The sequence below is a fragment of the Gracilinanus agilis genome, chromosome 2 (assembly GCF_016433145.1).
Source record: "Gracilinanus agilis isolate LMUSP501 chromosome 2, AgileGrace, whole genome shotgun sequence".
Lineage (NCBI taxonomy): Eukaryota > Metazoa > Chordata > Mammalia > Didelphimorphia > Didelphidae > Gracilinanus > Gracilinanus agilis.
Genome location: NC_058131.1, coordinates 648,494,475 through 648,521,737, shown reverse-complemented (window position 1 = coordinate 648,521,737; position 27,263 = coordinate 648,494,475). Strand labels below are relative to the sequence as shown.

Here is a 27,263-nt window from a genome sequence, read left to right as displayed (position 1 = left end):
AGAGAAAGAACTACAGAAGTGGAAACACAGAAGAAAAACAACTGCTTGAACACATGGGTTGATGTGGACATGATTGGGGATGTAGACTCAAATGACTACACCAATATAACTATCAATAATATGGAAATAAGTCTTGATTGATGAAAAAAAGAAGAAAAAGAAGACAGTTAACCAGGGGAGGATGAATGAAGGAGGCAGCAACAAAATTAGTTGTAGTCCTCTCTGTCTTCTGGGTTATTTGGGCTTCAAATTAAAGTCCAACTTCTTTCTACCAATTCCGCTCTCCAAACAACTGATTCTAGGACCTCTATATTTTATTTTGGTTTTGTATCTCTTCTCAGATACTTTTGTGGCTAGGATAGGAAGACCCCAGAACTGTACACTAGGTTAGACTGACTGAGTCTCAGTGGTCTTCCTCTACCACTATCCAATAATCACAGAAGAGCCAGCAAGGCTATTTCATATTCATCCTGGACAAATGTGACAAGACTAAAGGGATGATATCAGGTCCATATTAAAGATGGGATATGTAAAAGGAATCAAATAGTTTTGCAGGAACAGTCTCAGATTTTAACAACCTATACTGATCACCCCCGAGGAAGATCCAAGGAAGGCTAATTTTGGCATTTCTTGGTATACACATTGGTGGAATCTCTTTGGATTACCATGTGTATTTGGTTGTTGTTTTTTAATTAATTAATTTTATTTCATTTTCTTTAATTTTTAAATATTTTTCCATGGTTACATGATCTATATCATATGTATTTGTTTTTAAAAAAAGACTTAGAGATGTACTTGTTTAATTTAAAATGATTCTTTGTTTGTCAATTTGTCTCAAGCTTCTCTAGGGCTACACCTGAGCCAGAATTTCCCAGAACCTCATGTAATGTCCCAAGGCTTAATCTGGTAGCTGCAGGAAAAGTTTCAACCAAATTCCTCCCTGAGGCTGGAGCCCTCAATGACCATGATTCAGCAATGAATGGTTCTCCTCCCTTGCTAAATAAATCATCTCAGTCTGAATGATTCTAAGAAGGGAAGGGAACTAGCTTTTTTTTTAATCAACTCTTACCCCTTCTCCCTTTGGCTTCTTCTTTGGTCCCACCTCAAGTCTCCCATAAACCAGTGGAAAATGTGGTTCTTTGGGACCAGGATGAACGTTCCAGGAGAATAAAACCCAAGAGAATAGCACTCCTGTCATCATCTCTCTATGAGTTCACTAGGTCATTACTATATTTGCAGTTGTTTATATCCCAACCCACTCCAGTATTTTTGCCAAGAAAACCCCAAATTGGGTCATGAAGAGTTGGACATGACTGAAATGACTGAACAACAACTACAGCATGTCTCAACTAGGCAGTTAGGTGACACAGCAGATAAGGGTGCCAGGTCTAGAGTCAGGAAGACTCATCTTCTTGGGTTGAAATCTGCAAAATGAGCTGGAGAAAGAAATGGCAAACCACTCTGGTATCTTTGCCAAGAATATCCTAAATGGGAACATGAAGAGCCAGACATGACTGAATAATATCCCAATTAGAAATATACACACATGCACAAACAATAACTATCTTTTTCTATGTACCTCCATTACTCACTGCCACACTTTTAAGATGTTTCCTATACCTCAGATGCCCCACCCAGCTACATTAATGGGATGCTGGTTCCAGTGTTAGATAAATGCAAGAACTCCTAGAAAAATTGGACAGAAAGTTTAGACCAACATCTTATATCATATACCACAATAAGTTCAAAATGGATACTTAATCTGAATATTAAAGGTCACACCAAAAAAAGAGAAGAAAAGAAAACAAGATGAGGTAACTCTCACAACTATGGCTAAAGGAAGAATTCCTTTTAAAAGTTTTTTTATGGTCCCTTTTTAAACTCAATTTTATTTTATTTTTACCTCCAAATTCCCCTCCCCACATTGAAAAAGCAAGAAAAACAAAAAGCTTATTGCAAAAATGGGTATATGTATGTATACACAGATATAGATATAGATGATATATCTCCATCTATACTTTGAGTCCATAATGTCTCTCTATATATGGTCTATAACCATATATAGAGAGATGGGTAGGCTATTTCATCATGAATATCTCTGGGCTTGTGGTTGATCATTGGGTTGATCAAATTACTAAGTTTTTAAAAGTTGTTTGTCTTTAAAGTATTGTTGTTTTTCTACAAATTGTTTTTCTGGCTCTCCTCACTTACTTTTGCATCAGTTCATACAACTCTTCACAGGTTTTTCTGAAACCATACTCATCATTTCTTTTTTTTTCTTTTTAAAAAATAAACCCTTACCTTCTGTCTTAGAATTGATACCAAGTATCAGTTCCAAGGCAGAAGAGCAGGAAGGGCTAGGCAATTGGGATTAAGTGACTTGCCCAGGGTCACACAACTAGGAAATGTCCGAGGCCAGATAGGATCTAGCACCTCCCATCTTCAGGTCTGCCTCTCTATTAATATGTTCATCATTTCTTATAGCAAAATAATATTCCATCACACTCATATGCCACAACGTGTTCAGTCATTCCCCAACTTCTGGACAACCCATCAGGTTCTCTTCCCCTGCCACATATATCACCAGCTACTTCCCTTTGGCCCCTTCTTTGGTCCCACCTTCAATCTCACATAAACCAGTGGGAAATGTGATTGATTCTTTGGGGCCAGGGTGAATTTTCCAATAGAATAAAACCCAATTCTTTCCCAACACAAAAAGAGGTGCTATAAGTGTTTTTGTCCATATAAGTCTTTTTCCTCTTTCTTTGATCTTTTTGGGGTATAGAGTTAGTATTGCTGGGTAAAGGCATGCACAGCTTTAGCAACTGAAGCATGGTTACAAACTGCTTTCCAGAATGGAAAGGTAAACCAATAGTGGACTAACAGTATCCCAACACTGTATTAATGTACCTATTTTCCCACAGCCCCTCCAGCATTTGTCATGTTCCTTTTTTGTCAATCTTGCCAATCTGAGGAGAAACCTCAGAGTTGTTTTCATTTGTGTTTCTCTAATGTGATTTAGGGCATTTTTTTCCATAAGGCTAATGTTAGATTGGATTTCTTCCTCAGAAAACAGCCCATTTATATCCTGTAACCATTTATCAATTGGGAAATGGCTCCTATTTGTATAAATTTGAATCAGTTCTACAGAGAAAACTCCTAATGAAGAAAGAGAAACTTTAACATAAAAATACAGGCAATTTTGACTACACAAAATTATGAAGCTTTTGTACGAATAAAATCAATAAAGGCAGAATGAGAAGAAAAATGATAGGGCTAAAATTTTACATCACATATTAACAAAAATATGATATATAAAATATACAATGAACTGACATAAATATATAACACCATGAACCCTTTCCCCAATAGATAATCAAAGAAAATGAATAGTTTCCAAAAAGAAAATCAAAAACTATATTTTTAAAATCAAAACATGAGCCAAATCATCAATAACAAGAAAAATGAAAATTGAAACAACTCTGAGATTTTATCTCAAATCCAGCAAATTGGCAAAGAGTTTTCAAAAAAGTAGATGGTAACAGTCAGCAATGGAGGAACTACAAGAAGACAGATATTGAAGCTATAAAGCTATGAGGTAGTCTGGTCACTTGGGATATAAATTTGGAATTATGCAAGAATAATAACTAAACTGTAATCTCACTACTGGGTATATCCCCCAAAGACAAAAACAAAAATCTAATTTATACCAAAAATATGTATAATAGCATTCTTTGTGGTTGAAAGAACCAAAAACAAAATAGGTGCCCACTGATTTGGGAAATGACTAAAAATAATAACAGTATGTGACTGTAATTGAATGGTATTGTATACTAAGAAATTAGGAATAGGAAGGATTCAGAGAAATGGAAAATTTGTTTGAACTGATGCCTAGAAAAAGACCCAGCACCTAGAAAATAGGATAAGCAATGAAGACAACCAAATACATGAAAAGATCACTAAAAGGAAGCAACTACTGAATAACTAGGGGGAGAGGGGCAGGACACAGTGAAGTTCCTGAAGAGGTGATAAAAACCCGTATTTCTTCCCTCATGTTAAAAGAGATGGGGAACTACTAGGACAAAATATTGTGTAGCCAAACATGGCTTCTCTATTAGATGATTTTTTTTTAGTTATTTCCATTTATCTAAAGGAAAATGTCAATCTGCCAGGTGGGATGGGAAATGATAATGATATAAAAACAAAAAGAATAACTATATGTATAATATAATGTATTATAGAATATGAATATATTTATATTTATAAAGTAAATACAAATTAAATTATAAATATAAATATTATACAATATAAATTTCTTTATAACACTCTTTTAGGATCTCTTTTTTGCCTTTAACACACCTTTACCTTGTTTCACATTAATTCGTGTACATCATATCCTGATTATTAGATTACAGATTTCTTAAGAGCAGAGACCATGTTGCTTTGTCGTTATATTTCCCCTTGCAATGGTGCAGTCTTATACATAGTAGGTTTTTAAAAGTTTGTTGAAATTTGAAATTGATCTCCCTCTACTAAATTGTAAATTCCTTGAAGACAAAGGTCTTATCCTATTTATCTTTGTATCCACAAAGCCTAGAACAATGCTTCAAACATAGTAGGAGCTTAATCAATGTCTATCGAATGAATGAGCAGTTAAATGAACAAATTCTTTTTGGGTACCCTTTAGGATCAGAGAATTATTAATACAAAATCTCAAGATTTGGTCCCTGCTAAGGGATGCTCTTTCTACAAAACTACTCCTTCCACCCATTCCTTCTGTTTCTGCCCTGTGGCCACTGTTCCTGCTTCCTCAATATTTCCTCTCTCTAGGGTTGGGGAGAGGAGAGGAACTCAGGTAATGACGTTGTCCCCAGACCAGAAAATTGTGGGATTGCAGAGAATAGAGTGGGAAATTGGCATTTATATGGACTTTATGTGGATTATCTCATTTAATCCTACAACAACTTTGTGAGGCAAGTTATATGGGAATTATTAACCTCATCTAACAAATGAGGACACTGAGAGGCTCAAATAAGTCAAAGAACTTGCCTATGGTCATATAGCTTATATAGGTAGGAAAGTCAGAGCTTGAACCAAGGGTGCCTCCAAAACCCATGTCCAGTTTCACCCACCAATACCCTAAGAGCAAAGAGAGGCAAAGCTGAATAAGGTCAGAGACAGATGAAAGGGAATAGTGCTAGCCAAGGAGAATAAAGGTTAGGAATCAATAAATCAGCAAGCTTTTATTAATCTCTCCTATATACCTGGCACTGTCTTAAGTGCTGGAGATACAAATGCAAAAAATAAAGGAATCTGGCCTCAGACACCTCCTAGCTGGGTGGCCCTGGGCAAGTCACTTAACTCCGGTTGACTAGTCTTTAATCCCCTTCTGCCTTGGAACAGATATTTATACTGATTTAAGATAGAGAGTAAGAATTTTTTAAATAAAAATAAAAGAATCTATATTCTTAAGAAACTAACATCCTATGGGGGTACTACATCAATATACATATATACAGATAAAATATGAGATAGTTAAGTACAATATAGTTAAAGAGAGGGAAGGAACTAGTAGTTGGTGGCATCAGGAAAGGATTCCTATAAAGGGGGATGTCTGAGCCCCATCTTAAAGGGATAGAAGAATTCTATGGGGGAGGGAAGAAGCAGCTAGTGATTCAGAGGACTTAAATTCAAATCCAGCTTTAGACACTTACTAACTGGATGCCTTTGGACAAGCCACTTAGTCTCTATTTGCCTTAATCCACTGTAGAAGGAAATGGCAAAGCACTCTAGTGCCTTTGCTATGAAAAGCCCATGGAAAACATGAGCCACAGGGTCATGAAGAATCAGGCATGACTGAATGACTGAACAACAACAAATAGGGAGGAAGTGAAGGAGTGAGTGCATTCCAGGCACGAGGGACTGCCAGAGGAAAGGATGGAGACAAGAGGTGTGCCAAGTGTGTCTAATGGGGGGGCGTGTCTAGGGCCAGTTTGACTGGACCATAAAGTACAGTAAAGGGTCTGATGTCTAAGGAGGCCAGGAAGTCAGGTTGGGGCCAGGATGGGAAGGGATTTGAAGCCCAAACCAATGACCTACTTAGGAACTGCTCATCCAGGCAACACGTATCAGAAGCAGGACATCCTGACCTCATCTGGCCCTTTCTCTATTGCTCTAACAGTTGCTCTCATTCAGTAATGATCGGATCTGCTCTTTTTTTTTTCAAACTCTTACCTTCTGCTTCTGAATATTGATTCCAAAGCAGAAGAGCTTCAAGGGCTAGGCAATGGGGGGTTAAGCGACTTGTCCAGGGTCACACAGCTGGGAAGTCTGAGGCCAGAGCGGAACCCAAGACCTCCTGTCTCCAGATCAGGCTCTCTGTCCACTGAGCCACCCAGCTGCCCCAATCTGATCTGTTCTTTAGTATTTTCCCATGAAACCAGATTATTGTTTTGCTTCAGAAGAGTGTAGAAGGTAGAGTTCAGAAGGTAGAAGGAAAGAGTATTTTGGCTAGAAGGACGGACTTGGAGTGAAGAAGATTTGGGTTCCAATCTTCCTCTGTCACTAACTAGCTATGTGATCATGAGAGAATCTCCAAACCTCTCCAAGACTCAGTTTCCTCATCTGTAAAATAAAGATAATAATAACATTGCAGTACACACTTCACAGATATTCAAATTAAATGATGTATGTAATGTGATCTGGAAACTTTAAAAATGAGAATAAAAAAACCTTGTAATAACCACAAACTTCTCCATAATGCTTTAGAGATGAAAAAACTGGGAGGCACCTAGATAGTATAAGGGTTGAACTCCAGACTTGATTTAGGAAGACATGAGTTTCAATACTGCCTTGTATGACCCTGAACAAGGCATTTAATTCCTCTAAGCCTCCATAAAATGAGTAGTGGGGTATTGGACTCTAAAAACCTTCCAGTTCTCAACTCTTTGATTCTATGAGACCCAGAAAGATTAGGTAACAAGCTCATAATCACACAGCTACCATTTAAAACAGCATGAAGGGGAAGCGATGTGACTCAGTGGATAAAGAGCCAGACCTAAAGACAGGAAGTCCTGGATTCAAATCTAGCCTTAGACACTTTCCAGCTATGTGACCCTGGGCAAGTCAGTTAACCCCAATTGCCTAGCTCTTACCGCTCTTCTGCCTTGACACTGATACTTAGTGTTGATTCTGAGATGGAAGGTAAAGATTTAAAAAAAAAAAAAAAAAGCATGTGGTAGAGTTATGTATTTAAATGTCAGCTATTATTACCCCTACCCCAAACTGCCTCGTTTCCCTTAGTAACGTACCATGGATCAGCCATCCATGCATTTATTTAACATCTATGCATTTATTTAAATCTTTTTTAAGCCCATATTTTCAGTTTGTGCCACCTCTTGGTAGCACTGAGTAGGAGTAAACTGACTTGGCTGGCTCTCACTTGGGGGACTAAGGACTGATCCTGCACTTTCATTGTCAGAAAAACCCTGGTATTTAGCATCAATATTTTCTCGGCTGTGAACTCAGGAAAGCCACGATCTTAGAAGCATCCAAATGGCAGCTGACCCACAGGGCAATAGAAAATTGCATGGAAGTGGCTGCAGCATATTATCACCAATGACTAGTGACCCTTGTAGAGAGACATAAAAGACATCATTAAGGATCTGCAGGGCAACAACGTGAAGAGAAGGAGATGGACCTGTCAAATAATGGGAGTTAGAGACAACGTATGGGTAGCTTGAGTGGGAGGTGGGTGCCCTGGAGAGGCTAAAGGAAATACAGGCAAGCCTCCAGCAATTTTTATGGCTCCTTGATGAGAAATGTCTGCAAAGCCCCACTTGACAAATGGTCAAAGGATATGAACAGGCAGTTTTCAGATGAAGAAATCAAAGCCATCAATAATCATGAAAAAAATGTTCTAAATCCCTCTTGATCTGAGAAATGCAAATTAAAACTATGCTGAAGTACTACCTCACACTTACCAGACTGGCCAATATGGCAGTAAAGGAAAGTAGTAAATGTTGAAGGGAATGTGGCAAAATTGGACACTAATGCATTGTTGGTGGAGTTGTGAACCCATTCTGGAGGGCAATTTGGAACTATGCCCAAAGGGCTATAAAACTATACATACCCTTTAATCCAGGCACACCACTACTGGGTCTATATTCCAAAGAGATAATAAAAAAGGAGAAATGACCTATTTCTACAAAAATATTTATAGCAAATCTTTTTGTGGTGGCAAAGAATTAGAAACTGTGGGGATGCCCATCAGTTGGAGAATGACAACAAATCATGGTACATATTGGTGATGGATTATTAGTGTGCTATAAGAAATGATAAGCAAGATGATTTCAGAAAAAGATGGAAAGATCTGTGGGAACTGATTGGAGTGAAATAAGCAGAACTGGGAGAACATTGAACACAACAACAATATTGGACAATTATCTGTGAAAACTTGGCTATTCTCAGCAATGCAACAATCTGGGACAATCCTGAAAGACTTTTGATGGGGAATGCTATCCACTTCCAGAGAAAGAACTGTTGGTGTCATATTTCACATCAGTGTACTTAACAGTTTTATTTTGGGGTTTTGGTTATGTATGAGTTTGCTCTTACAACAATGACCAATATGGAAATGTGTTTTGTATGACAAAAAAAATGTCTGCAAAGTCATCAACTGGAATAGGGCAGGAAGGGCAGCTAGTCAGGAGGACCTGAGGAGGGCCTAGGTTCAAATCTCACCTTGAGCACTTCCTAGCTATGTGACCTTGGGCAAGTCACTTAACCCCCCACTGCCTAGCCCTTACCACTCTTCTGCTTTAGAATCAATTGATCTAAAAATGAAGGTAAAGATTTAATAAAAGAAAAAATAGTATAATATGAGCAGGGAATGGTGGTTCATGCCTGTAGACCCTGCTACTAGGGAGGCTGAAGCTAAATAGCTTGAAGAAATGATTTCTGAGTAGCAATCAAGCTAAAGCCATTGGAGTGTCTGTGCTAAATCCAGCACTAGTATAGAGAACCTGCAATGGTCAAGAGCTCCAAAGCACCTAAGAAGAGACAGACTGGCTCAGGTTGGAAAATGGAACAGGTTAAAGCTTCCTTGGCAATCAGTATTGGGATCAGACCTGTGTGTGGGCACTATGTTTCTAGCTTGGGAAAGACAGGGAGACCCAATCTCAAAAAAAAGGAAAAGGAAAAGGAAAAGGAAAAGGAAAGAAATAGCCAGGATGAGGAATCATGGAGAGTACATGAGCTATATCAATGGAGGGGCTGCACACCTGCATGAAATCACAGCGACATCAACAAAGCAAAACTCCACTCTCTCCTGTCTCTGGCTTGTTCTCATCTCCGTCTTTTATCTCTCTCTTTCTCTCTCATTTTCTCTTCTCTCTGTTTCTGTCTTTATCTCTCTCACTCTTTCTCTCCTTTCTCTTCTCTTCCCCCACCTCTCTCTCTCTGACTGTCTCTCTGTCTAGCTCTCTCTTCTCTCTCTGTCTCTTTCTTTGTGTGTCCATCTATGTCTCTGTCTTTCTGTCTCTTGTTCTCTCTGACTCTTGTCTACCTGTTTCTCTTTCTCTAACTCTGTGACTCTCTGAGTCACTCTATGTCTCTGTCTCTATCTCTCTCCTTGTCTGTCTCTGTCTCTCTCACTGTTTCTGTCTGTCTCTGTCTCTGTCTCTCTGTTTCTGTCTCTGTCTCTCTCTAAAGTGATGTCCATTCCAAAGATTCTGGGCTTCAGTGAACAAGTTTGCATTTCCCACTAATCATAATCTCTGGTAACAGCTAACATTTATATAACATTTTAGTTTGCAAAGCCTTTCACATCTGTGATCTTGTTTGAGTCTCACAACTATGAAACAGGTGCTATCAGTGCCTCTGTTTTACAGATAAGGAAACAAGTTCCAAAATGTCAAGTGACTTGCCCATGGTCCTACTAGCAAACTACTTGTGGCAGAATTTAAACCGAGGCCCCATTGATTTCAAGTCTAGTATCCCTTCTACCAGTCCATGTTGCCTCTAATCATGCCCTCTTCCTATGTGAATGAGTGTACAGTCTCTACTGAGAACCCGATCGCCTTTTCCTCCTCAGATGCTCTCAGTGCCTCATTTATCCTCTCCTACTGACAATTTCCTACCACTTTTAATCTCACCATCACTAATAAGTCAGTAGAAAAGAATTCAATCATAGGGTCATGGCTCTAGAACTGGAAGGGACCATTTAATAGATGAGGAACTGAGACATAAGAATAGTTAAGAGCAGTGATGGGCAAACTACAGCCCCCTGAAAATTTTCTATCTGGCCAGCTGGGTGACATTATTCCTAATCTGACGAATACAATGAGTAAGACACAATACAATGAAACTTCAAAAGAGTTGCCTTAGAAACAGACTGACAGAAGTCTTCTCTCTGGCTGCTCCCAGTCCCAAATGTCCTCTTAGTCTCATGCTCAGGGCATCCCTCATGAAGAAGAGGACATCCCTAAATGTCTGCCAGAAAGAGTCTTCTTACTCAGACCCCAATTCTTAAGCCCCTGCTTAACCTTTGATTCCCAATACCACCTTGTCACTGCTCTTCTGGGATCCTTCACTCCACCAGTAAGGTCCATATCCTCACTATCCACCACACGTGTCATGTTATATTGGAAAGAACACTGAATTGACAGGCAGAAAATCAGAAATCTGACTCCATCATCTCGTGCTAATCACTTTCTTTTTCTGAGCCTCAAGTCCCTTAACCACTTTTTGTCTCTGTTTCCTCAACTGTAAAATAGAAATAATAGCCCTTACTTCTCAGGGTAGTTGTTAAGGACCTCAGTATTTGTAAAGCACTTAGCACAGTGCCTAGCACATAATTGGCACTCAATAAATGCTTGTCTCCTTCCTACCTTCTCAAACCTTTGCATTTATTTTATATCTTCCACTGCCCACTTTCTCTAGGAATCTTTTCCAGCTACTGAAACCCACACTGACCTCTTCCTCCTCTGAATTCCAAGAACACCTACAGGCAGTACCAACCCATTTGGCACCTAGTCATGTGTTTGTCTAGCAGGAAGAATCATAGACACATAGAATACTGAAGCCAGAGGAAACCTTGGAGATAATCTCATCATTCAACTAATCCATCTGGTCAATCATTTAATTAACAACCATTAAATACTTGATGGTACTATCCTAGGCACTGAAGAATGATACTAAAAAGGGCAAAAACCCAGGCCCTGCCTTCAAGAAGCTTGAATTCTTCTGAGAGGATACAACATGCAAAATAGCTAACTAGCCAAGTATCAAACCAAACAATCAATTTGATTTAGGAAGTTGGGCACTGTGTAAACGGAAAGTAAGCTCAGAGAGAAGATTCTGGCAAGAAGGGGAATGGGAAAAAGCCTCTTATAGAAAATGGCATTTTTGCTGGGTCTTGAAGGAGGGAAAGTGGTAGGTAGATGAGCAAAGGGAGAGCCAAAACAGAGCCCCATTCCCTGGTCTTCATGAGCCTGAAAAGAGAGGTTAATAAATTCCCACTGAAGAAGCCCTGAAGCAATCACTCCATATGTTCCATGTCCCAGAGTTATGCACACCAGAATGGGGAAAGTCTTCCCCTGCAATCCAAAGGCCCCTTTGGGGCCGCCACTACTAGGCTAATGAGTGGCTAAGAGTGGGGGTTGACACAGAACACAGAGGGGCCTTTCTTTGGGCAGGATAAAGAAGTCAGGGCCCATTAATGTGGCCCCAAGTTCAAGTGCCTAACAGTTCCAGGCCATGACCCTGGTTCCAAGAAGGACAATTCCTCCACCAGCCCCTAGATTTAGGCATCAGTATCCTTGTCCCTATGAATAACTCCTCCTCCCCAATTCTCCTATTCCTTAATGAAGCCATTGTTAGCTCTGTGTTCCCTTCACCACCAGGCCTCCCCCTCACTCTCCTGCCCTCCCTTTCCCCTTCACTCTTTGGCCTTCTCTTCCCCATGAGGTTCTCAATATCTCCCTTGGTTGTCCAGAAGAGAGCTAACTCCCTGAGTCCTGCTTGACCCAGAGCATTTTTCCTGGTCCTCAGGGCGTCAAATCTGACCAAACAGACCCCAGTGAAAAGAAAAGGACATTGTCCCCCTTTCCTCCCCATCCTACCCTTCAAAAGCCTTCCCTTACAGTTGCAAAGAAGAAACTGAGAAACTCTCTATATGTCTACATGAGCCAATGCGTTTAAATAGCTGGCAATCACACCTCATTCCCAAGGTCCACAGAAATCTTTTGAGGATTTGCCCTCCCTGAGGCTCTCCTGGAGCATCTATCCCCATCAGCAGTCCCCCTGAGCCGTCTACATTGGTCATCAGGTACCAGATCAGATCAGAATCTTCCTTCTATTGGATGGTTTGCATCATTCGTCAGCAGAATGGTTAACAGAAGGACTAGACTAGATAATAATGGTGATGATAACTAATAATGTTAGTTAATCTTGGCTACCATTCATATAGCACTCTAACATTTACAAAGCATTTTACAAATATCACATTTTGTCTTCACAACAGCCCTGGGAGGTAGATGACATTATTATCACCATTATACTGATAAGGAAACTGAGGCAGGCCCAGTTTAAGCAATTTGCCCAGGGTCACACAACTAATAATCTCTGAATTGGGATTTGAACTCAGGTCTTGCTAACTCCAAGTCAACACTCTATATTCGCTGTGGCACCTACTAGCCTCTTAGGTCACCTCTAAGGTCTCTGCCAACTCAAACATTCCATGTTTTTATGAAACCCTTTCCTCATTCTCTCCCATGAGGGTCAATGTTAATTGCAGCACCCTCCTCTCTGCCAGCTCCCTCTCCCTTGCCAGAGTTATTGGCTAGGACTCCAGGAGTCCATCTCAGCAAGGCAGTAACTGGCATCCATTCAATTCACTGAATTCTTTCCCCTGAAACCACTGAGTGGCAGGGAATCAGGAGCTTTTTGTTTAGACTCACTAAGTAACAAGACCTTGGGCAATTAATTTCCCTTTTCTGAGCCTGTTTCCTCCTCTGCAAAATGAGAAAGTAGGACTAAATGTCTCCCCTCCAAGGTCTAATCCAGCTCTATCAGTCTGGGGTTGAAATCTGGATGTTTGAAATTGTTATGAAGGCACTCACTGCCATCAGAACCCCCTACTGTCTTGAAGAGAGGCTCAAATCCTCCCCCTCCAAGGTAGTGTCCCCCAGAAGTCAGCCTTAGGCCTGTTACCCAAGCTCCCTTAAAGCTACCCAGATCCATCTCCTCAACATAGAGCATTTGCCTACACTCTCCCCTGTGTTTGCTGGGATTTTTTAGGCGAGGAGAGATTGGCTGGCTCCTCTTACCCCAAGGAGCTTAGTGCCCAAAAAGGGCTGCCAGGTATCTACCCCAGCTTTCTAGGGGGTGTTGTAAGCAGCTCTTACGAAACTGCCCAAAGCAACAATGCATCTCTCTGTGAAGCCAGAAGGCTGAGCAGCCAAGAACAGCAGAACTGTCTGAGCACTGAAGGGCAGCCAGTACCTTACACAAGTACCTGGGTGGCTTCTACTCCCATAGCTGCCCAAAGGCCAAGTCCCCTTGAGGGTAGAGGTTTCATCTGGCACCCAAACCCTAGGAGGTAAGCATGGGCACCTCGAGTACCAGAACTAATCCTAAGCCCTTAAGTAGAACCTTGGCCAACATTCCTGATCAAGGTTGGCACGACCAGACTTAGTAATAACAATTGTTATTTACACATCATTTTGTTTTACAAAACTCTTTCCTCAAAACATCCCTGAGATTCAGTATAAACATCATCTTCATTTTATAAAAGAAGAAACAGAGGGGGCCAGTAGGTGGCACAGCCAATAGAGAGCCAAGTCTGGAGTCAGTATGACTTGGGTTCAAATCTGACCTAAGGCATTTCCTAGCTGTGTGATCCTAGGTAAGTCACTGTTTGCCTTAGCCCTTGCCCTTCTGCCTTAGAGTTGTTACTAAGGCAGAAAGTAAGAGTTTTAGGGAAAACAATTAAGATAAAAAACAGATTCAGAGAGATTGTGGGACTTCCCTATGGGTGTACAATTTGCAAGTGACAGAGCTAAAATTTGAACCCAGCTCCCACGACCATCAAGTCTATTGCTCTTCCCTTTCTCTCGTAACAAGCCAGGTGTGGTCAGTGTTACCATTATCTCATTCCCCCTAAATCACTAATCACTACTCTGTATTATCCTTTCTTCCAGAAAGTCAGAGGAAGAGGGAAGAGGGTCCAAGACTAAAGAGATGGGGAGTCAGAAGATTTAAGCTGAGTCCCAGCTCTTCCTTGTTACCTTGGAAAAGTCATTCTATTTGTTAGACGGCGTGATCAGTCAGAGCCAGTAGGAATGATGCTTGTGGCAAATTAAAAGCAAAGGAGAGTAGGGGCTGTCAGGTAGCACCAAGGATAGCCAGTCCAACCAGAAAAAAAAAAAAAAAAAAAAAAAAACAAGGGAGGAGAATGGAAAGGGAGAACACTTTCCCTCCCCAAACTCCCACCCACCTCCTCCCAGTTCAACAAGACAAAGAAACTGCCCTGACCTCAGGGAGGGATTTCACTCTCTGAGCCTCTATCTTGGCACCCTGAGAAAGTATTTTCCATGCTGGTTATGATTCCAACAGGGCCGTAACACTTGCAACTCCAACCTCACAACTCACAAGGTTTTTGTGAGATATTTTTCCCGTCTGTGGAATGAAGATATAGCTCATAAACAAATTTCAAAGCTATGAACATTTCTAAGCTCCCTTCCAGCCAAGGGTAAATATTTAACAACTGGCACTTTGGGGGGGGGTGAATGTATTAAGGGCCTACTTTTAAGTTTAATCTGCATTATTCATATTTTCTCCATTGCTTTCTTAAGACTAAACAATCAACAAAACAATAAATCAAGCCCTGGTTTTATGGCATTTGTCAATTTCCAAGGAATAAATGATCACACTGAAAACTCACCAATCACCTTCTGGTCTAGAACACCCCTGCTTCCAGACCTAAATCAATGATGCTCTTCTTTCATAGTCATTCTGAGACATGATGGGCCCCCATTTTACAGAACCCACTCTCTCCCCTACACCCACTTCCATCTGTAGACTCACCACTGCTGGCCCAGAGTCCAAAAGGGACTGAGGCTTTTAGCCTTCTGGCCTGACCCCTGGACCCTTCATTTCTTTCACATGGAAAATGGCCCAGACACCACTCCCAGAGTCCAGATGCCTCCAAGGAACAGAGCCAAAGGACTTTCATTCCTGTTTTTGGGAGAAGCCTCATTATGCAGGGGCAAAAAGGGCATCAGATGTCAGAAATCGGGGCTCAAAATCTGCCTCTACTATTTCCTAAATTCATATTGAACCTCAGTTTCCTCATCTGTAAAAATGAGCGGATTAGACTGGTTACACTCTAAGGTCTCTTTCAATTGAAATCTATGATTCTTTTCCCACTCCAGGGGCCAACTTAGTCTTTTATCACATAGGCAATTGTGAATGACCAGGCCAGCGGGAGGAAAGAGAAGGAACAATTCTGAAAGGGAAAAAGAGCCTCCTTGCCTTCTTTGTCTTAAAAGACCTCTTGAATCTGGGACTCTCAGGTGGGAGAGACGCAGCGATAGCCAAAAGGGAGCCAGGATGGTTCCGATGAGGCTGGAACTTGATGAATCAGGGAAGAAAGTGGAGATTCCCCAAACTGAAGGGCAAGCACAGAAAATGAGACAAGAAAGGGATTTGGAAGGGCCCTGGGCCCATCCATCCAGGGGCACCCTTGCCCTGTGGCTCTGTGCCACAACAGGACTCCTGGGTGGCTAATATATGGATTCCAGGTTAAGCCATGGAACCGTAACTTTTTTTAACTGCTGCCTACCATTCCCCAAGGAAGGGCAGAACTGAGGAGCAAAGAGGCTAATGAAGACCAGTCTGACTTGGACCGTCAGAGTCAGCCAGTGCAGGAATGGGGTGAAAAAGGAGGGGGGGCAGAGGTGTGAGGGAAGAGAAACCAGAGCGGGAGGAGAGGGCCCGAGGGGATAGAGATAAGAGAGCCAAGTGAGCGAGAGAAGGAACAGGAGGGGAGCAAGATAAGGAGGAATGGATGGGGAGAGAAAAGGCTCTGGGGAGACGCACTGGACCGAAGGGCAGCAGAAGGACTTCGAAGGAGCTAGAGGCAGAAGATGAGGGGCCAGAGGCCCAGAAGGGGGAAGGAGGGAGAGAGCAGGGGCTCGGGACAGGGCGCGCCCGCGAGCAGAGCCCCCGCGGAGGGGGGGTGAGGAGGATGGAGTGGGCGAGGGGGGTCAGACCTGCCTCCCTGTTGCCCCGGGGCCACGGGCCGCAGGAGATTGGCTGCGGCTAATCGGCGGGGCTGCAGCCAGAGCTCCGAGGTGGGTGGCGCCAGGGTTACTCAATCGGCCCGCCCGGGAGCCCAACCTGCGGCAGACACCCACTTCGCTCCTGCGCCGCGCGCTGCGCGCTGCGAAGTCACCGTGTCCGACGCCGAGCAGACGGACCACCAGGGGACAGGGACAGATTAGGGCCACGGCGCAGAGGCTAGGGGGCCGGGGGAGCGGCCCGAGCCCTGGCCCGAGAGGCCGCAGAGGGAGAGAGATGAAGGGCGCGCGAACTGCGTTGCGGCTGCTGCTGCTGGGGCTGGCGCTGGGGCTAGGGTTTCTGGTGGCGCCGGGCGCTCCGGCCGCCCGAGCCGAAGAGTACGACTACTACGGCTGGCAGGCGGAGCCCCTGCCCGGCGGGGGCGCTGGGCGCTTCTACTCCAAGCCCCCGCAGTGCCTGGACATCCCAGCCGACCTGGCGCTCTGCCACACAGTGGGCTACAAGCGCATGCGGCTGCCCAACCTGCTGGAGCACGAGAGCCTGGCCGAGGTGAAGCAGCAGGCGAGCAGCTGGGTGCCGCTGCTGGCCAAGCGCTGCCACTCGGACACTCAGGTCTTCCTGTGCTCGCTCTTCGCCCCCGTCTGCCTGGACCGGCCCATCTACCCGTGCCGCTCGCTGTGCGAGGCCGTGCGCGATGGCTGCTCCCCGCTCATGGGCTCCTATGGCTTCCCCTGGCCCGAGATGCTACACTGCCACAAGTTTCCGCTGGACAACGACCTGTGCATCACCGTGCAGTTCGGCCACGTGCAGGCCACCGCGCCGCCAGGTAGCGAGCGCCCTTCGCGGCCCCACCCTCGACCCTCGTGGCAGTCGGGGGGCCGCGGGGGTGCCAAGGCTTCTAGGATGCATGTCCTCTCTCGCCTCCCCAATTCAGGCCCCACTCCCCTCGCTGGGAACTCTCTCTGCTCCCCACCTCCCCAAAGCCTCTCCAGCTCCTGAGCAAGTCCACTTTCACTCCAGCTTTCCCCCTGCCAGTTTGGCCACAAGGCTCCAACTTTTCCATCTTCTCTCCTTGGCCTTTCTTTGGAGCAACAGTGGAATGCGCCTGAATTCGTAGCTTTTTGCCCCCCATCATCTCGTGGTCCCTCCCCCAAGCCCAGGCCCGGTGTCAGAGAGGCAAAGAAATATAAGGGGGGGAGCTGAGATGATGAAAGTGAAGTCACCTGGTCAGCAAGGGGGTGCCTTAGCCTGAGCTGGGACTCTACTGTCATAGCTCCCATCTCGGGCAGTATTCCCTAGCTCACTCTCTCACGCTGGTGCTCTCGCACTCTCTCTCTCTCTCTCTCTCTCTCTCTCTCACACACACACACACACACACACACACACACACACACACACACACACNCCAAGTTTCCTGAAAGCCCAAGACTTTTCTCAGCAGAGGACCCTCCCCTAAAATCCCAACTTTGGCTGCCATTGAATAAATCACTGCCCCTTCCCCAGGGGCAGTGTCAGAGCCAGGGCACCTTAAAAATACACATCTTGGGGGCAGTTTGGTGGCTCAGTGGATAGAGTAGCAGGTCTAGAGATGAGAGGTCCTGAGTTCAAATGTGGCCTCAGACACTTCCTAGCTGTGTGATCCCAGACAAGTCACTGAATGTCCATTTCCTAGCCCTTGCCCCTCTCCTGCCTTAGAACCAATACACAATATTGATTATAAGACAGAAGGCAAGTGTTTAAATATATATAATTCTATTATATATTATATAACCATGTTATAATTAATATAAATATATGATGTTATATAATTATACTATATATTATGGTATATAATATATAATTTTATATATTACATAATTATGGTATTTATGTTATATGTTATAGGTAATATATACTTAATATAAATATAATTTTATATTATATACACTATATTATGTTATATGTTACATATAATATATAATTAACACATTAAATATATGTTTAAATACTTACCTTCTATCATATATATATATATCTTAATTCAATAGGAAGGTCACTAGGTAGCATGGTGGACAGAGCATTGGACTTGGAGTAACTAAGAGTAACAAGTTCAAATTCTCCCTCAGACTCTTATCACCTCGGTGACCCTGAGCAAGTCACTTTAAACTCTCTCCCTCAACTTTCTCATCTATTAAGTGGGGATAAAATAACATATACTTCCCAGAGTTGTGAGAATCTAATGAGATATCTATAAAGCACTTTGCAAACTTTAAAACAGTGGTTCCCAAACTTTTTTGGCCTACCGCCCCCTTTCCAGAAAAAAATATTACTTAGCGCCCCTGGAAATTAATTTTTTTTTAAATTTTAATAGCAATTAATAGGAAAGATAAATGCACCTGTGGCCATCACTACCTCCCCTGGATCGCTGCAGCACCCTCCAGGGGGCAGTAGCGCCCACTTAGGGAATCACTGCTTTAAAGTAATAATACAAATGCTAGCTACTATTTTTATTACTACCAATACTTGTATGGATTATTTATTTCAACAAAGCAAGTTACTACCTTCACCAACAGCAACCCATGCACACCTCTCATTGTCTATTTCCTGTTCATGATTTCCCATCAGTCTCCTTTTTTAATGACTCCTGACACTTGTATGGTATTTTATAATCACGTTCACATCTATTATCCCATTTGATCCTAATGACTACCCTGCAAGAGGTGGACAGGACTGATGATCTGTTTTCACTTTACGCACGAGGAAACAAATTCAGAGAAACTTGGTGATTTGTCCAAGCTCACACAGGTTACAAGTGAAAGGGGCAGGCCTAGAACTCGGGTCCTCTGACCGTCAGTCCAGTGCTCTTTCAGATACATGAAATATAAAAAGTATTTCAGCACTGAAAGGAACTTTAGACACCTGCAGATCTTCCTTCAGGCTGAGTCCTCCTTACTTCTTCCCTTCTATCCCTCCTCCCCCCACAGTGGTCAAAATGCGGATCAAAGAAGTCAAAAGTGAAAATGGCGACCGGAAACTCATTGGGGCCCAGAAGAAGAAGAAGCTACTCAAGACTGGGCCCTTGAAGCGAAAGGACACCAAGAAGCTGGTGCTCTACATGAAGAATGGGGCCAGCTGTCCCTGCCCCCAGCTGGACAGCCTGACTGGGAACTTCCTTATCATGGGGAGAAAGGTAGAGGGGCAGCTTCTGCTTACCGCCATCTACCGCTGGGAGAAAAAGAACAAGGAAATGAAGTTTGCTGTCAAGTTCATGTTCTCCTACCCCTGCTCCCTCTACTATCCTTTCTTCTATGGGGCTGCAGAACAACACTGAAGGGTAGTCCTCCTTTGTCCCCCACCCAACCCTCCCTGGTCTCAGCCCTGCGGACTAGCTGCCTCTTCTGCCACCCTCACCCTGGTCTTCCCTCCTGCTCTGACCATTCCTGATGGAGCCACTGAGAGGGAGAGAGGACAGTTTCCCATGAGGGGGGAAATGATAAGCAAATTGAGGCAAGCTCTTCTCTCCATGGGCCAACAGGTGATATCCTAGCCTTAAGGGAAAGGTATAGAGACAGGGGGTCACCCTCATTGGCCAAGATATACCATGGTGGCCCTGCTTTAGGTTCCCCCTATCCCAGTCGTGCTGCCTTATCCCATTGAGAGGGACCTCTGGGTCTCAGCAAGCAGGAGGAGGAAGGGAACGAGGAAGGGGCAGGAATGTAAAGAGACAGGTTATTTCCAGGGGGAGATCAGGTAGTATAGCCTCTCTCACTCTCAGTGATGGAAACAAGGATAAGGAGATCCCATTCTGAAATAGAATGAGTTGCCCTGAGCAGCTCTCCTCACCTCATTCCTCCAGAAAGGAAAAGAAGTGAGAAACACCAGGGAAATGCATTGTGGGGTTTATCATCAAAGCCCCAATCTTTCCTCCTTCCCCTTCTACCACTGACCTCGTCTCACCCCATTTCTCTACCCCTCTACTTAGGTGTATCTACCACTGGCCTTGAACTAAATGGGAAGACCAGTTCCCATCTCTATGCAATTACTGCCCCCTACAAAATTTCTCCTGGGAAGATTCATTCACCACCCTTAAAATCTCCTGCCCACCATTTTCCCCACCCTCCAACCGTGTTTAAGTAAATTATTGCTGGTGCTGAGGTCATTGGGGCTACAGGATTTATATCATTTTTTGTAAATTTCTAATTAAATCTGAGAAACCACCCCGTGGATTTGGACAAACATTTCTTTGCCTGACATCCTCAGAGATTGGAATGGGAGGGACAATTAGAAGGAAAGAAGCCTTCCTTCAGAAATACGTACACTTTACACTTAGTAGGATAGGAGCAATAATCTGATTGGCATGCATTTAGATGGGCCTTTAAGATTTGCAAAATGCTTTCCCCCATAAAACCCCCTGAGGTAGGCAAATATAGATGAGAAAACAAATACAGTGGTAGTAGGTAGTAAAGTGGATAGAACACTGGACCTCAGGAAGACCTGAGCTCTAATCCAGCCTCAGACACTTACTAGCTATATGATCCTGGGCAAGTCATTTCACCTCAGTCTGCCTCCATTTCCACATCTGTAAAATGGCAATAATAATAGTATTCACTACAAGGATTGTCATGAGGATAAAATGAGTTAACACAGAAAAGTGCTTGCAAGCCATAAAGTGCCATATAAATACTAGCAATCATCATTGTCGTAATTTGTCCTTTTTTGAAGAAGACTAATGATGTCACAGGGTGATAGAGCTGTGCATCATCAACTCACTCTCTCTTCCAGAGTCATCAAAGTCCAGTGGCAGGACAAAAAAATGACGATTGATGGGACGGCCCAATGCCATGGATGACCTTGGCATCTAAGCTATAAGCACTCCATAGTACTTGTCATTATTATTATTGCACAGCAATCGTCAACGTTATTAACACGAGGCAGATGCTGGAGCTACAAAGACAGAAATGAAACAGTCCCTGCCCTCAAAGCCACAGATGAGGATGTATAAAACCTAGGGATGAGGCTTGGACCTATAATTTACAGGAGTAGAAGCTCCTGGTACGCAACTCACTAAATCAGACAAGTTGGTGTCTTCTCTGCAATTTAGAGCCCTAAAGAATTGCCTAGAACAGTGGGGTCAAGCTCAAACAGACACAAGGGCCACTAAATGGACCACAAGGATCCCTGCAAGCCACAAATTGCCTTTGTTTCTAAATATGTTATCTATATTTCATTGTATTTTATTTAGTTAAATTTTTCCGAATTACACTTTAATCTGGTTGAGGCAGCACTGAGGAGTGTTATGGGCCCGATGCAGTCCAGGCATTTAACACCTCTCATCTTAGAGCCCCAGGAAGTTGTGTCTTGCCTGGGGTCACTCAGACACTATGTGTATCAGTTAGGCACTTGAACTTCCTGGCTCTGAGGCCAGCTCCCCATCCACTGGGGGATACAAACATATGTACAAAAAATAGAAAAGGTAATTCCAGAGGAAAAGGAAGAGATCAGGAACCTCTTTTCAGAGGATCGAGAGCCAGGTTCTCTAGCTCCAGACCCTGACTCTTCTCCTTATGCCAGCATCTGGTATTTCTGTGAAATCTTACGAGGATGAGAAGGATGGATAGTGCCATGGAAACATCAAGCATGAACTTGGGCGGAGAGATAGTGGAAGATAGAAGGGCCTCATGTGCTATGGTCCACAGGGTCAAGACGAGTCAGACACAACTGAATGACTGAACAACAAGATCTCAAAGGCCAGTGCAGTCACCGCCTTCATCGGCCAACCCCTGGGGAAGATAAGTCGGTGTCAGAGGTGACTGTGGGATGGAATAACGAGGAGCTTGTTCAGCTTCCCAGTGACTGGAGGCATGAAATCAAATTCTCCTAGTCAGAAGATCACTCTTACTGAGAGGCAAAATGTCTAGGACTTGGAATCGAGAAACCTGGGTTTGAATCCTTTCTCTCAGGCACTTCCTAGCTCTATGATCATAATAAAAATAACAAGTATTTATAGAACACACAGTATTTTTACACATTATCTCATTTGATTCTCACAACAACCCCTTTGTTGTGTTGTCAAGCCTGTTTTGATGAATTCATGAGCTAGTCATTCCCTTCTCTGGGCTCTAGTGTCCTCATCTATAAAATGGGGATGGTAGTGTGTCTACTGCCTATCTCACAGCTCTAGGGAGAGGAGAATGCTCAACAGACCGTAGCCAAATCTGGGAAGGATTTGTGCTGAACTCTGGGTGGCAGTCCTGGGCAAATTACTAAAGACTTCAGACAACCCAACTAAGATTTAGTAGATAAACCTTTAGGGAGTTAGTTGTCTATGCCTACTGTCACACCGCTAGCCGGTGGCAAGATTTAAACCAGGCCTTTGTGACTCTAAGCCTAAGACTCCATGCATCAGGCCACATTGCCCCTACAGGGTAAATAAATGTGAGCTGTTATTATTCTGCTTGCCAGAAAGGAGCAAAGGAACCCTGCCTGGAGGGTTTGAACAATGGCCCCTCTCATTCTTGACCTTCAGATCCCTATAGATGGGGAATTCATGATTTAGGACACACAATGAAGAGGCCAAGATAAGTTTGGAGATTTGGGGAAGGGCGGGAATCACTCAAAGCTAGATCCCTGGGTAGGATACAGGGACCCCAAAATAAAGTTAGAAGAGAGTTGGACCTGGAGTCAGGTTTGGATCCTGATTCTGCCACTTAATATTTAAGTCAAGAAGCATTTAGTAGGGCAGCTAGGTGGCTCAGTGGATAGAGCACCAGGCCTGGAATGGGGAGGGCCTGGGTCCAAATCTGACCTCAGACATTTCCTATGTGACCCTGGGCAAGTCACTTAACCCCAGTTGCCTGGCCCTTGCCACTCTTGTCTTAGAACTGATACTAAAGGGGGGGGGGGGCAGCTGGGTGGCTCAGTGGATTGAGAGCCAGGTACAGAGATAGGAGGTCCTGGGTTCAAATCTGACCAGAGGCACTTCTTAGCTATGTGACCCTGGGCAAGTCACTTAACCTCCATTGCTTAGCCCTTACCACTTTTCTGCCTTAGAACCAATAAACAGTATTGATTCTAAGGTGGAAAGTAAGGGTTTAAAAAAAATTGATACTAAAACAGAAGGTAAAGATTTTTTTTGAAAATCATTTCTTAAAGTGCCTACTGTTCACCAGGCACTGAGCATACAAAGAAAGACCTCAGGTAAGTCATTTAATTTGTTGGTGCTTCAATTTTACCATATATAAAATGGAGGGGTTGAACCAGATGACTTTCAAGCTCTAAATGAATAATTCTCCACTCTACTGTACTAGAGATACCTATGCTGTGGAGAGGTAAACTGCTCAGATTTAGAGTAGAGGTAAAGGTTGGTTGCTGGCAGGAGACATACTAAGCCTGAGATCGTGCTTTAAAAGCAGGTACTGTGACATGCCAGGTCTGGCGTTAGGAAGACCTGAGTTTAAATCCAGCCTCAAAACATACTAGTTATGAGACCCTGAGCAAGTCACTCTGTTTCCCTCAGTTTCCTCATCTGAAAAATGAGCCAGAGAAGGAAATGGCAAACCACTCTAGTATCTTTGCCAAGGAAACTCCCAGTGGGGTCATGAAGAGTCGAACACGGCTGAAGAACTGAACAACAACACTGTTACTACCATAAGGGGTTTAAGGTCTGCATTTGGGAGTAATGGGGATTTGGCTTAGGGAAATACATAACTATAATAATAGGGAGCATTTATAGAGCACTTTGTTTTGCAAATGTATTTACATATATTATCTCATTTGACCTTTGCAACAAACCCTGGAAGTTATTATTTATTATTATTCATCTCCCCTTTTAGACAGATAAAGAAACTGATGCAGAAAGTGGGTAAGCCCAGGGTCACACAATTGGAAGTGTTTGAAGCAAGCTTTGAACTCTGGTCTTCATCACTCCAGATCACTCTATCCCTTATGTAGTTTGCTTGCAAAAATCCAGGTGAGGGGACAGCAAGGTGGCTCAGTGGATTGAGAGCTAGGCCTAGAGCCTGGAGGTCCTGGGTACAGATCTCACTGTGTGACCCTGACAAACTCCATTGCCTAGTCCTTGCTGCTCTTCTGTCTTGGAACTAATACTCAGTATTGATTCTAGGGTGGAAGGTAAGGATTTTGGTTTTGTTGGGGTTTTTTAATGTACGTGGGCTGGAGGATCATAGACTCAACAAACTTTGAACAGGTGCTCTAAGGTAAATCTCTTCCCTTTGGGATTAGTAAACAGAGTAGGGCTTTCTGAGGCTGATCTAGGCAGAAAGCCTGGCTGGGGCATTCTTGCTTTGAGCTAGTGTTCATTTGAGCTATTATGGCCATCTTCCACCTTCTCTCTGTCCCTTCCCAATCCCAAAAGGAAGCTTTGTAGGATGCCTTTGAATTTCCCCCCCTCTCCCTGGGCTCTCATCTCCTTGCTATCCACCTCCAGGGATGAGCACAAGTGGCAGGTGGTAGATGTGATGGGGCCCCTTCTAGAACAGGGATTCTTATCCAAGGGGTCTATGGACAGATTTTCATGGGGTCCACGAACTTGTATGAGAAAAAGAATATATCTTTATTTTCAATAGTCTCTAATCGATTTAGTATTTCCTTCAGTTATTGAAAAGCATTATTCCGAGGGGGTCCAGAGACTTCATCACACTGCCAAAGAGATCCATGATACTAAAAAGTAAACAACCACTATTCTTAAGGATTAATCAAGGAACTTGAATAATGATGTCTTGACTGCCTGGCTTTCTGGAGGAAGGAAAGGAGAAACATCAATGTCTATTCACTGGAATAAGAATTTGGCCTCCATTTTCTCTCTGGCCAAGGGCCTTTTTTGCTCCAAAAAGCAGGATTCCCCACATCCATCCTGAAAAGGGGGAAAAAACAACTCCTATAGGGGAAAAAGTTAAAAGAGGAAAGGGTAAAGAAAAAGGGCCAGATCCCAAGAATTCTGCTTCTGAGGAAAGACAGAGTTCTCTGAGACCACACCAACAGGTGGGGCATAAAATCCTTGCAGGATGACAGCACTGGAGTATAAATCACCCTCCCTGAGCAAGCAGGTGGGCCAGCCACAAAGTAAACACTAAGCAAGGACAGCTTCCCCCTTGTCTCTACCACGGAGGGAGAAGACACTGCAGCCCTCCCTGAAGCACTACTCCCTGTCCATCTGATCTTCTGAATCTGGGCCTTGTCTCGATCTCACTCTGGTCAAATATTTGTGGATGCTTTCTTGGCGAGTTGGGACTGGGGATATTTTTCCACTGAAAAGACAAATCAGCCTAGTCTCCTCTTGGTCCCGGCATAGTACCTACCTCTGTTAGGCGCTGGCAGCTCAAGGAAGGACTTGCCCAGCTTGTTCTCTCACCCTATCTGACACTTTCTTCTGAAGGAGCCCTATGCCCTGTGGTCAACATCACCAACTCCTTATTCATTTCTAACACTTCAGTCTACAAAGGGCTTCACATTCACTCTCCCATGTGGTTCCTCACAACAAGCCTGGAGGTAGCTAATAACAACAATTCATATTTATTTAGCACTTCACAGGCAGCTAGATGGCCAGTGCACAGAGCACTGGATGGAGATTGAGGATCTGAATTCAAACTCTGCCCAAGTCACTCATTGCAGTCTTATGACCCTGGGCAAGTCCTTTAATACTCTCAACCTCAGTTTCCTCATTTATAAAATAGAAACGACAGTCACACTACTTTGCAAGATAGTTGCTGGAGATCAAATAACATATGCAAAGTGCTTTTCAAACCCTAACGTGCTCTAGAAATGCTGGCAATTATTATCCCAAGGCATTTTCCTGGCAATAAGCTTGTGAAGTAGGTTCTATGAGTGTTCTCATCATTTGCAAGTGACTAAACTGAGGCTCTGAGGTTAGGCAGCTCAGTCACAAAGTGATCATTGACATTTTAACGTCTACAAAGCACTTTACCTACATAATCTCAGAACTTCAGTTGTGAGAGGGAGGAACCACAGGTATTATAATCACCCTTTTATTGAGGTTCAGAAGGGCTAAATGGCATAGCCACACAGCTGGTATCAGAGGTAACATTTGAACCAGGTCTTCCTGATTTCAAGGGTAGCAGTCTATCCAGTAGACCAACATCCAGCCAATACGCAGGTGGTCTGGTCCAGGATCTACTGCTCCTTCCACTATGACACACTGCCTCTGCCATGTACCCATAGGACAGATGTAATTGGGGGAGGGCCAGAGAAAGTCTAAATGGTTTGTCCAAGGTTATGTCTAGTAAATGAGAGGATTGAGTTCAACATCAGGTCTTCCAACTCCAATGCTCCTTGCACCGTGACTACCATGTTAGGCTTACCCCTACTTTCTGGGAAAATAAATTCAGTCCATAGGTTAGCGAATTACTCCTCATGTTGTCTTATTCCACTTCCTCCCTTCCCCAATGCCAACCTCTCCTTTTTTTGAATCCTCATGCTACCTTCAGAGAGGCAGTATGGGAGAATGGAAAGTGCTGGATTTAATTAGCAGTGACCTAGGGTCCATGCAAACCTTGGTCATTTACTAATGGTACTAGGCCATGGGACGAGCCACTCATTCTCCTCTCTGAATCTGTTTCTAATCATCAAAACTGGATGCCTACCCCAGAGTAGTGAGAATTAAATGTTATGATATATATATATAGATATATATAGATAGATAGATATATATAAAGTGCTTTGCAAACCCCAGAGCACTCTACAAATGCCAGCTTTCATTATTACCTATCAAGATGGGGCTCCTAGCTTGGCACCTTTCAGCACCTGTGATCAGCTCCCAGGACTGAACTAGAAAAGCACTCCAGTGGTCAAGGCAACAATGTCCTTGAGTTGAAGGATGACTGGGCTTAGCTTCCCTTCTACAACATTCAGTAATCACGGGCCTGGAAACGGGAGGTCCAGGACTCAGATCTGGCCTCAGATACTTTCTAGCTGTGTGAGCCTGGATAAGTCACTTAACCACCATT

General features: G+C 43.5%; 1 protein-coding gene across 1 annotated transcript; it reads left to right on the top strand.

Moving 5' to 3' along the window:
* Window positions 1–16,578: 16,578 nt before the first annotated feature.
* SFRP5 (secreted frizzled related protein 5) lies at window positions 16,579–20,493 on the top strand. The gene is made up of 2 exons (XM_044660212.1): window positions 16,579–17,128; window positions 19,188–20,493. The coding sequence occupies exons 1-2, from the start codon at window positions 16,579–16,581 to the stop codon at window positions 19,610–19,612; spliced, it is 975 nt and encodes a 324-aa protein (XP_044516147.1). The 3' UTR covers window positions 19,613–20,493.
* Window positions 20,494–27,263: the final 6,770 nt, after the last annotated feature.